The sequence below is a fragment of the Panthera tigris genome, chromosome B1 (genome assembly GCF_018350195.1).
Source record: "Panthera tigris isolate Pti1 chromosome B1, P.tigris_Pti1_mat1.1, whole genome shotgun sequence".
In the NCBI taxonomy this organism is placed as follows: Eukaryota; Metazoa; Chordata; class Mammalia; order Carnivora; family Felidae; genus Panthera; species Panthera tigris.
In genome coordinates, this window is record NC_056663.1 from 35,665,310 (window position 1) to 35,677,472 (window position 12,163).

Sequence of the window (12,163 nt, forward strand, 5' to 3'; positions counted from 1 at the left end):
AGCCTCGGCTGGCTGTGTGCAGGTGCCAGATGTAGGAGACAGCTGCCTGCAGTGCCCACCCCTGCCCGCCCCTGGTTGTCCAGGCAACGCTGGGATTGATTGGCTGACTCACATGCACTGGGCCTAAGCCAGGTGGGCAGGAGGCCAGCAGGAGAGCCAAGGAGGACTGCAAGCATCTCGGGGTCCCTGTGGGCATCTCAGGGGGCCGCATGGTCCAGCTGTGGAGCTTGTTCTGAGCAGGCGCTGTGTGTAGGGCTTGCCGTCATCAGCTGGTGCGGGGAAAGGAATCTCTGTTGGAAAGAAGCCTCTGCTCTCTCAGGTCCTCAGTCTCCCCTGCAGGCTGCCCTTGGGCTGTAATTCTCACAAGCTTTATGGTTCCCCCCCCCCCCCCACACACACACACTTGTTTTTGCCTGTTCAGCAATTGGGGAAAGAACGTTGCCCTCAAATTTCATAAGGGGAGTCCAGATGCTAGCACTGAGACTTCTGGAACTGACCCAGTAGAGGTCTTGCGGTCCTCGTCTTCCTTCTCAGGAAGCGAGGAGGGACCTTTAGCTGAGCACGCATAGCTATCACCTCAGCCCCAACAAGAGCCCTCTGTTGTAGACTTCTCATGTCTTGGTCTTTACTGAGGCCATTTTTCTCCCCTGGAAATCCCACCCTTGATGCCTCTCCACCTCTCTGAGAGCCACCCACCCTAAAAGGCCAGACAAGAGCCAATCGCACCTGCTCTGTGACCACACCACTCCAGGCAGTGTCCCATCCCTCCTCCAAAATCTCCCAGTCTCCTGCTGCTCTTTAACCTGCCACTTAGCATCCACTGCTGTGCTCCTCAGCTATGTGGGTGCTTATTGTTGCCCTATGTTCCCTGGGACTGGCCCTGAGACCATGCTCCCCCGAGGATTCTGTGTACCTGTTGCAGGGCAAGGAGCATGCACACAGCCAACATGGAATTATATTCAGTGGTATAGCCAAACACCAAGTGGCTCTTGGCCAACAGTCGATAGTTTGTTCCTTCAGTATGTGGACATTGCAATGCTTCACTGACAGCTCTGGGACCCTGAAAGAGTCATTCTGCCTTTCTAGGCTTTAGTGTGGACAACTGTGAAATGGGACCAGTCTGCCCATTCTGTCTCCCTCTCCAAGCTCTTGTGAGGATCCAATGACATCATCAAGCTGATCATCATGATTATCATCATCTACTTCGCTGACCCCCCCCCCCAAGACATTTCTTCTCATTAGCTGACAGTAGGACCCAGACTCCCTCTTTTTCTCTGTCTCCAGGTTAAACCCCTCTGGGAGAACCTTGGGTGATGTAAGCCCTATGGTAGCCACTCCTTTTATGTGTGCCTCCTCTTTTCTTCCTTCCAGCTCTTCAGCTGCAGGGGTTAGGACAAGATTCACTCTGCCCTTTGTGTGCTGGGCAGAGCAGTGCCAGGGACCAGTGGGGACGGTTGCCCAGCTGCCCCAGCCACGTTCCCCACCCCCCATTGCTTGTATTCCCACAAGCTGGCATGGGAGGGCAGCACGGGCAGCTGGATGGGCATTGGCAAGTGAGCATCAAAGGGAAGGGACATCCCTGGTTGAGAGAATATGGACATAAGTTCCTACCAGAGAGGCCCCCACTGGCAGAGGCTGGGGACAGCTGGGGACACATCTTAAACCCAGTGATCTTGATCTCAGTTTCCTGGCTTGATGTGGAAAGAATACCAGACTGAGAGCCCAGCCAACCTGACCAAGTCTCCCCTTGTCCTGTACCTGTGAACTTTTGGTACAGTCAGTCCCCATGAGGACCCCCAGGGAGGTATAGAGCAGCGGTTCTCAAACATTTTGAGAACATCCTTCTTTTTCTTCTTTTTTTTAAAGTTTATTTGATTTTTGAGAGAGAGAGAGAGAGAGTGAAAGCGTGTGTGTGAGCTGGGGAGGGGCAGAGAGAGAGGGAGACAGAATCCTAAGCAAGATCCTGACAGTGCAGAGCCCTATGCAGATCATGACCTGAGTTGCAATCAAAAGTCAGACACTTAACCAACTGAGCCACCTAGATGCCCTGGACCCCTTAAAATTCTTAAAAAATACTGAGGGCCCCAAAGAGCTTTTGTTTATGTTATTTTTAAATGTTAGTTAATTAATGAAAATTGCGATAAACTCATTCTATGTTTTAACATAAATAACATAATTTTTAAATAAATTTATTTTACAAAGCAAAAGAAATTAGTAGCAAAAATGTCGTTGCCTTGGATTTCTGTAAATCTCTTTATTTTTTTTAAATGTTTATTTATCTTTGAGACAGAGAGAGAGAGAGAGCATGAACAGGGGAGGGTCAGAGAAAGAGGGAGACACAGAATCTGAAACAGGCTCCAGGCTCTGAGCTGTCAGCACAGAGCCAACGCGGGGCTCGAACCCACAGACCACGAGATCATGACCTGAGCTGAAGTCAGACGCTTAACCAACTGAGCCACCCAGGCGCCCCTCTGTAAATCTCTTTAATTTCTGGCTTAAAAAAATTTTTTTAGTGTTTATTATTTTTGAACGAGAGTGAGACAGAGAACAAGCAGGGGCGGGGCAGAGAGAGAGGGAAACACAGAATCTGAAACAGATTCCAGGCTCTGAGCTGTCAGCACAGAGCCCAACATGGGACTCAAACTCATGAGATGTGAGATAATGACCTGAGCTAAAGTTGGATGCTCAATCGACTGAGCCACCCAGGCACCCCTAATTTCTGGCTTAATAGAAGATATATTGTGTAGCCTTTGGAAAATTCCAGGATACTTTTGTGAAAGCATGAAAGTGAAAAGGTAAAATTATGTTCTAACATTATTAGGACAATTGTTTTGACCTCAGTGACTCCCTGGAAGGTTCTCAAGGCCCCCTGGACTCCCTGGACCACACTTTGAAGACTCCTGGTGTAGAAGTATGACTGTGAACTTTGGCATTGGGCACTGTGGGTTGAAATCCTGGTTCTGTCGCTTTCTTCAGGTACTATCAGCCTCACTCCTCTTATCTGTAAAAGGGGGCTTACTATCATCCTCAAAAGGTTGGAAGGATTACATGCCTAGAGGGCACACCACACAGTGGATGTGACATCTACTGTGGAAAGCTTGGCTGCTTTCCTCCAAGTTTGGGCCTCAGTTTCCTCATTTGTGACAAAGAGATGGACTGGAAAACATCCAAAGCTCTTCCCAGCTTCAACAGTCTGTGGTTGGGTAGTGAGATATGTTCCAGAATTCCACACACTCCCAGTCCAACTCAGTGACAAACATTTCCCTTTTCCCACAGAGACACACAGGCACATTCTGTTCACTGGCTCTTGGAAACAAAAGAACACAGATGCACATACATGGCGCTTATGACACACCCATGAACTCTTGTTTAGAGGATGTGTCCCCTAAGGGCCAGGACAGATATACAGGCACACAGAGCACGTGGACCCACAATGCAGAAATGCCCGCAGCAGGGAGTTTGTGCCCGTTCCCGTGCAGAGGCAGGTGTGTACGCGTGCACAGTCATGCCATCATAGGATGCACATGTATACCTCGCACACCTGCGCTCACGACAGACACTCTGGGTGCCAGACACACAAGCAGATGGCCCCAGAGACCGCTGGTAGTGCATACAGCGGCCAGAGCCGCAACCACTTCTTTCTTTGGCTACTCCCACCCCGGGACTCCCCGCGCCGTCCCCCCACCCCCGCTCCCCGCCCCCCTCGGCCTTGCGCGCGCCCCCGCCGCAGTCCGCGCCCGCCCCCGCCGGTCAGCCCTCGCTCGGCTCCGGGCCCGCGCAGCTCTCCCAGCCGGCTCGCGAGAACGAGCAGGGGAGGGGACGGAGCCCGCGGCCGAGGGCTGGAGGACTCGGCTCTCCGCAGCGGGCAGCCGGGCCCCTAGCTGCGGCAGCGGCTGCTGGCGGCGGTGGCCGGGAGGTGCCAGCCCGCGCTGGGTGGCGGAGAGCCGCGGGGCGGGGGCTGCGGCCGGTGACCCGAGGGAGAGCTTGCTTGCAGTCAGCATGGCGGGGCTGCGGGCCAGGCGGGGCTCCGGGCTCCGGCTGCTGGCGCTGTCCACGCTCGGCTTCTGCCTGATGCTGCAAGTCAGTGCCAAGAGGCCCCCCAAGACGCCCCCCTGCCCGCCTAGCTGCTCCTGCACCAGGGACACCGCCTTCTGCGTGGACTCCAAGGCAGTGCCCAGGAACCTGCCCTCCGAGGTCATCTCTCTGTGAGTGCCGTGGCTTCTGAGGTGGGGGAGCGGAGAGAGGGAGGAAGGCAAGAGCCTCTCTGGGAGTGGATGGGAAAACCCTCGCTCCCAGTCTACAAAGCGTGGGGAGCAGGAATACTCCAGGGGTCCTCAGGACTGGAGATTCAAGGCATCCTCCAGGTAGGGAGTTCTGTAGTCATGCAGGCTCAGCAGCCATGGCTGGGGAAAACAGGAGTTTATGGCCAAGAATGAATCATCACCACCGGCAGCATCAATGAGACCTACTGTGTGCAGGGCTCTGAACATGGGGGAGGGGTTGTTTACAAGAGCATGTGGGCTCCTGCCTGTGATGTCACACCAAGGGCAGAAAGGCTTTTTGTGGAGGGAGGGAGGGTGGAATCAGGGGGAGGGATAGAAGTGGGATATACCCACACAGTGCCCTGTCTGGGGACAGACGCCTGCCACTGGTCTCCCATCCACTCTGGCACTGGGCCAGCCAGCCCGTCACTTGCAGTTAAGTGGCCTCAGGGACTAGATGAGCTGTGTGGTCCTTGAAAGCAGGGTGCTAATCCCCACCGCCATCCCAGTGCCCCATCCCTCCACAGCACCCAGCACACTGTGGGTGTTTGGATGATCTTGAGGGTGTGGGTGATGGAACCTTCTTTTGGCTGAAGGGGAAGCTGAGCCTGGGGCCACTGGTGCTGAGGGAGGCAGTAGGGGAGGATAGTGAGACCGAAGGCAATGAGTTTATGAGGAGAAGAGAAAGATAGCCCTAGGTGGGTGGCCCAGGCTGGTGAAATGAGTGGTTTCCAGGGCAAGTGTGCACAGAACAAATGCCCTGTTCACCTTGTGAACCCCGCCCCTCCCCCCCCTACCCCCCCAGTCCCTGCAAAGTCCCCACAGTACTGACTCAGGTGTCCCCTGCAGGACGCTGGTGAATGCTGCCTTCTCGGAGATCCAGGATGGAGCGTTTTCCCACCTGCCACTGCTGCAGTTCCTGTATGGACAGGGCCTTGAGGAAGGGCTGGTAGGGGGTGGGGCAGTGGAAGGGGGCAGACCCTGGACTGGGGGGAGGAGAGCAAATGAAGATAGCCATTGGAGATTAAGATGCAGGTGTCCCTTACTTTTACTGGATGGGATAGCCACAAAAGGTGCAGCAGCATAGAGTCAGGAAGGGTGAAGGGAGCCGCAGTGGGGAGAAAGAAGGTGGGGGTTGCATGCAAAAGCCAAGAGTGGATATTTAGGGCCCAATTAGGAATGGACTTGCCTCCTCTGGAGACCCAAAAGAACTGGGGTCAGTAACTTGGGCTGGTGCCATAGGATGGACACTGCAGGGAGAAGGGTCATCATAGAGACCGCTGACACCAGGATTTGAAGGAAGAGTTGGGGGTTGAAAGGGAGGGAGGAGAGGGTGTGGAATTGTAATAGGGAATGTTTCTGTTTGGAGAGTCAATTGCAGGAAAGGGTGCTTGTGAGTTACCCCAACTCCTTTTCACTGTGGGTTATCCTCAAACTCACCACCAGTCTGAAAGGGACAGAGTGAGCTGGGGTGAGGGTAGGAGGCAGAGAGTGGTGATGGAGACAGGAATGATGCAGTGGGGAAGGACCCAGCTTGACCGGAGAGATCTGCCCCTGGCTGTTTCTACCCTTGAAGAAGATTCTGGGACTAGAACAGGCTCCTGGCTAGTCTTGCTGCTGGGCTTCTCTGGGGCTCCCGGCTGGGGCTGGGGTCCCAAGGTGGGGTGGCAGGACAGCCAGTCTGTGAGGAATCCCCAGGGTGAGGCAACAGGTTGGGGGCTGGCACAGCGGGCACAGGCTTGGAAGCTCTAATTCTCCCTCTGTCTCTCCAGGTTACTCAACTCCAACAAGTTTACTCTGATTGGAGACAATGCCTTCACAGGACTGTCGCACCTGCAGTACCTGTGTGTGGCAAGGAACCGGGAAATGGGAACTAGAAGGGAGGAGGGAGCTGGGACCTGGGTGGACTGAGAGGGGAGGGTAAATGAGGAAGGCCGGGGGAAGATGGAGGGAGTGGAGAGCCCTTGGATCCTCTGACCACAGGACCCGAGCAGAGGGTCATTTCATCCATCCCTCTGCCTAAACCATCCTGCCTGGATGCCCTGTCACCACAGGCTTAATGTCTCCAGAATCAGAATGGAAGCCTGGCTTAGGACCATGGGCAGGAATCTAGATGGAGCAGAGGGAAATAGCTGGCTGGGGGTCTGGGATGCTGAGTGGCATCTAAGACAAGTTCTCATTTTCTCCAGCTTCATTGAGAACAATGACATCTGGGCACTATCCAAGTTTACCTTCAGAGGACTCAAGTCTTTGACACACCTGTGAGTACATCATGTACATAAGCACACCAGACCAAAGCCCTTCATCTCCTGTGGCCTATGGCCTTAGCCACAATCTTCAGGTGACTCAGGGTCTCTCTTGCAGATCGCTGGCCAACAATAATCTGCAGACACTGCCTAGAGACATCTTTCGGCCCTTGGACATCCTGAGTGACTTGTAAGGCTGAGCCCTACTTCTTTTAACAATGCCACAGAGGGGCGCATCCCTGGAGGGAGCGGTGTGGGAGCCAGAATTGGGAAGATCATAAGGTCTTGAGAGGCTGGGAGGGCTTGGGTTTGGAGATGCCTCCCGGAAGGCTGTGTTCATGCACACGAGACACCATGTGTATATGTTCTTTTTTTAAGTTTATTTATTTATTTTGAGGGGGGGAGGGGCAGAGAGAGAGGGAGAGAGAAAATCCCAAGTAGGTTCCATGATGTCAGTGGGTCTCAATCCCATGAACCATGAGACCACGACCTGAGCCGAAACCAAGAGTCAGGTGCTTAACCCACTGAGCCATCCACGTGCCCCCAAACACGTGCTTTTTAAATCTATGTTTGATTTGAACCTTCACTGAAGTCCTAGAGCATAGCCACAATCAATCGGTACTTACACAAGAAGAAAACCAACCCAGGATTGTGGAAGGTCTGGAGGAACTGAGATGTAACATAATTGTGCAGGTTCTACACTGCAAAAGGCCCCTGACCTAGGAGGCAAGTAGGGACTAAAACTCAGCTCCCACTCCACTGGCCAAGCATGTCTCCACAGGGGTGTACCTACCCCCAGGGGAACCTTTCTCTAATCTGTGCAAAGATGCCATGTGAAAAGCCAGCAGTGGCCTTGATTATACCTACTTCTAAAAACCTAGAGAGCCTGGGTGGGCAGGACAGCTGGGAGCCTGTTCCTTTCTATATTCCCTCCGTCACCCTCATGATCCAGGGACCTGCGGGGCAACTCACTCAACTGTGACTGCAAAGTGAAGTGGTTGGTGGAGTGGCTGGTGCATACCAACACCACGGTGGCTCCCATCTATTGCGCCAGCCCGCCCCGCTTCCAAGAGCACAAGGTGCAGGATTTGCCGCTGCGGGAGTTCGACTGCATCACCACAGGTAGGAGATGCCCCCAGCAGACCTCCCCAGGGCAGCCCCACAGGCACTGCCAGAACCACCCCCAACATTGGCCTTGCAATCCAGCAACCTTATCACCCAACAAGCTCTTACCCTTCTTCACCCCACCCCTCACTTCTTGACCCTGCAGATTTTGTGCTGTACCAGACCCTGCCCTTCCCAGCAGTATCAGCCGAGCCCTTCCTTTACTCCAGTGACCTCTATTTGGCTCTGGCCCAGCCAGGTGCCAGCGCTTGCACCGTCCTCAAGTGGGACTATGTTGAACGGCAGCTTCGAGATTATGATAGAATACCAGGTACCTGCCCCAGTCTGGCTGTGCTGGCCCCACTTTAAGGGGTTGGGGTGGGGATGGGCTTCATTGTTCCTCTCCAGTGGGTTCCTATAGGTAGAGAGATAGATGAGACATGGTCTCTGCCCATAATAACTTTCCAGTCTTTGGGGGAGAGGCCAACATATACACAGATAACATTCATGTAATAGATGGGTGTGAGGAGGGAGATATGTACATGATGCTCTGGGACCGCAAAGGAGAGCTGTACCCTGGACAATCAAGGAAGGCTTCCTAGTGGAGCAGACACCTGAGCTGAGTCTTGAAGGTGAGGGTGAAGGACAAGTCAGAGGTGATGCCCAAGAGCCTGGCTTAAGTAACTGGGTGGGGCCTGTAAACCAAGGAGGAGATGGGAGTGGCTAGTGAGCTCAGTTTGGGATCCACTGAATTTGAGCTGAATCTAGAAGGCTGAGGGATACCTAGCTCAGAGAAAAAATGCAGAAAGTATATTCTGGCAGAGAGAACAACATGAGCAAATTCAAGAAGGAGTGCAACAGCTTAGTGTATGAATGTGTACATGTGTAAACCATAAGCAGCTCATTTGACTGCACCATATGGTTCAAAGTGGAGAGAGGCAGATGAAACCCAAAAGACATGAGGACCAGGTCATGGACAGGTTTTGAGCAGAGTGTGTGAACCAATCCAACCTGTATTTTAGAACACTCTCTCTGTATGCGGCATGGAGAGTGGCTTGGCATGGCCAAGTCATGTGGGCACACTATTAGAGGGATCTGCTGGAACCTGGACTGGGGCAATAGTAGTGGGGTGGAGAGATAGATTTAGAAAGGAGGAGCGAACTGACACAAGATGAAACAGAAAATTTAAATTGCCCTGTATCTCTAAAAGAACTTAAAGTCCTTATTAAAACAAAAGCAAAACAAAACAAAAACTTCCCCGAAAAGGAGACTCCAGGGCCAGATGGTCTCCCTGATAAATTCTATAACACATTTATGGAAAGAAAATAACAGCAATCCTACACAAACTATATTAGAAAGCAGAAGGGAGGATTGACAGGACTCAGGACTAATTAGTTGTGGGTGAGTGAGAGACAGGGAGGTGTTGGGGATAGCTTTAGGTTTCTGGTGGGGGGGACTGGGTGAAGCCACAAACTGAAGCTGAGAACACAGAGGGAGAAGAGGACCAGGTTTGGGGGCACATATCTGCTCAGTAATGGCCAGCTAGAGTTTGAGGTGCTTTTGGGTGTGTGGGCAGGGAGGGTCTGAGCTGCAGCTTGGGTGCTGGGGGAATCATCAGTATCTACACAGGTGCACCAAGGCTGTGGAAGGGATTCGGGGGTGACTGCCAAAGCCTGGGGCTCAGCATGAGCTTTCCTGGGGAGAGAGGAGGGGGGGAGGAGGATGGGTGAAGCAGCACCGGGAAGGAAGAGAGGAGAGGAAAGGAGAAGGGAGGGGAGGGGAGGGGAGAAGGAGAGGGGAGGGGTGGAGAGGAGATGACTGGGGACACCAAGATAGGTAAAGAGTGTGGCCCCATGTGCTTTGGGTGCCTGAGAAGGGGTCAGATCTGTCTGGTTGTTGACAAATACATTTGTGTGGACGTCCTCATACATTAAGGCCCTTTCAAAAGTAGGAGTTCTTAGGAGAATGCATTTTCATACACAACTATCCAAACATCAAGCTGTCATTTTGTATACCTTGGCTCTATCACCAGGCTGTGGATAGGCACAGACTCTTCCTCCTTCCCCTTCCTGGCATCTGGCCAGTCAGGTAGCTTTGGGCAAGTCACTTAGACTCTGAGCCTGCTTCTGGGCAAAATAATAGATTCCACTTCGGAGTGATTAATTGAGGAACTGTGTTCACACTTAGCACAGTGGCTTCACACAATAAAAGTTCAATAATGACATTATGGATAAACAACGGGTCAATAGCTAGGGATACCTATTTTGTGCTTAGTGTCAGCTTATATTTAAACTCTGGGAGCAAGGGCGGAGGGAGCATGATGCTGAAACAGATTATTAGCTGTGAAAAGTGGGTGGGCATCAGGGGGAGGGATGCTCTAGGGGAGAGCCTTAGTTCTGGCCCGGGGCTGGAGGGAACTGACCCCCTTTGCCGAGGGCATGGCGTGGGCTGGGGGCCCGCGGCTGCCTGACACTGCCTCCACCCTGCTTCCCTCCACCCTGGCAGCCCCCTCTGCAGTGCACTGCAAGCCAATGGTGGTAGACAGCCAGCTGTATGTGGTTGTGGCCCAGCTGTTCGGTGGATCTTACATTTACCACTGGGACCCCAACACCACACGCTTCACCAAGCTGCAGGATATCGACCCACAGCGTGTGCGCAAGCCCAACGACCTGGAGGCTTTCCGCATTGACGGCGACTGGTACTTTGCCGTGGCCGACAGCTCCAAGGCGGGTGCCACCAGCCTCTACCGCTGGCACCAGAATGGCTTCTACTCCCACCAGGCCCTGCATGCCTGGCACCGTGACACTGACCTGGAGTTTGTAGATGGCGAGGGCAAGCCACGGTTGATTGTGTCTAGTAGCTCCCAGGCACCTGTCATCTATCAGTGGAGCCGCACCCAGAAGCAGTTTGTGGCCCAGGGTGAGGTGACCCAGGTGCCTGATGCCCAGGCTGTGAAACACTTCCGTGCTGGGCGCGACAGCTACCTGTGTCTCAGCCGCTACATCGGTGACTCCAAGATCCTGCGCTGGGAGGGCACCCGTTTCTCTGAAGTGCAGGCCCTGCCCTCCAGGGGCTCGCTGGCCATGCAGCCCTTCCTCGTGGGTGGCCGCCGCTACCTGGCGCTGGGCAGCGACTTCTCCTTCACGCAGATCTACCAGTGGGATGAGGGGCGCCAAAAGTTTGTGCGGTTCCAGGAGCTGGCTGTGCAGGCCCCTCGGGCCTTCTGCTACATGCCTGCTGGGGATGCTCAGCTGCTCCTGGCCCCTAGCTTCAAGGGACAGACACTCGTGTACCGACACATAGTGGTGGATCTCAGTGCCTAGAGGGGTGCCGAGGCCTCTGTGTTCCTCGGGCAGCCACTCGAGGCTGAACAGAAGTCTCTGTGTGAGCAGCATGTGTGCCCATGTGAAGACACATGTAGCCAACCTGTGTACATGCCCTCACATACACCCTCCGCACCCCCCATGAGCATGGGCCACACTGTGGACTGGCCCAGGAGAGCCACTTGTCATAGTTGTAATCAGCATGAAGACTTGTATATGCACCAGGCAACCCAGCAACCCTGTGCCCTCTCATATGTGGACACTTGTCTGCCCCACACCCTACCTGAAGGCCCCGCCTTGGTCTGCTGCTTTCCCCGTGCTCCGGCCCCAGGGAAGGAGTACGGGAAGGAAGGGCAGGGCCACCCCTCTTGTTTTTCAGCTTATTCTTCCTACTCCCCAGTTTCTCCTGTTGGTGCTCCAGGTGTCTGTTTACCTACTTGTGCTCTGCCCTGCAGCCCACAGCCACATTCTTCACACTGCTGGGCTCACTCACCCATGCTGTACTTCTGCATGCACACGTGGACACACGCACACACACCTGCTGACACTCCCATTTCTGTGTGCACACATGCAGGTTCAGTGCTGCCTAAAGAGGCTCTCTTTCATCACCTTGCCTCTCTTCTTGGAGAAGACACACAGTACCCACCCTCCTCTGCTCATCCCTGGTGTGCCCACCCTGTAGCTGATAAGGATGGGAATGGTGGTGCCAGCCTCTGGACACCAGCTTGATCTCCTGGGGGCAAAGCCCCTCTGCCCAAAGCAATAACAACAGCAGACCCTGACTTCTTTTTTTTTTTTTTGCGTTTATTTATTTTTGAGACAGAGAGAGGCAGAGCATGAACGGGGGAGGGGCTGAGAGAGAGGGAGACACAGAATCGGAAGCAGGTTCCAGGCTCTGAGCTGTCAGCCCAGAGCCCGACGCGGGGCTCGAACTCACGGACCGCGAGATCGTGACCTGAGTTGAAGTCGGACGCTTAACCGACTGAGCCACCCAGGCGCCCCAGACCCTGACTTCTTCTTAGGGCTCTCTGTTCTTACTGGAGTTTCCTGCTCTGATCCTGAATGCTGCTCACCTGTGGACAGGAGACCACCCAGATAAAAGCCTTCCAGCTTTTCTTTACTATAGCTGCCAAAGCCTCAGACCACCCTGTCGTTCAGCCCCACCTTTGGGACTGGACCTTGAGCTGTGTAGGCTCCTTTAGGTGGGTCCAAGAGCTGGCCGAGCCAG

At 53.9% G+C, this 12,163-nt stretch overlaps 1 protein-coding gene across 1 annotated transcript; it reads left to right on the forward strand.

Moving 5' to 3' along the window:
* The first annotated feature begins 3,896 nt into the window (after window positions 1-3,896).
* Window positions 3,897-11,764, forward strand: LGI3 (leucine rich repeat LGI family member 3). The gene is made up of 8 exons (XM_007093954.3): window positions 3,897-4,205; window positions 5,112-5,183; window positions 6,035-6,106; window positions 6,452-6,523; window positions 6,627-6,698; window positions 7,461-7,630; window positions 7,779-7,943; window positions 10,118-11,764. Exons 1-8 carry the CDS (start codon window positions 4,000-4,002, stop codon window positions 10,933-10,935), a joined length of 1,647 nt encoding a protein of 548 aa, XP_007094016.3. The 5' UTR covers window positions 3,897-3,999; the 3' UTR covers window positions 10,936-11,764.
* The last annotated feature ends 399 nt before the right edge of the window (window positions 11,765-12,163 follow it).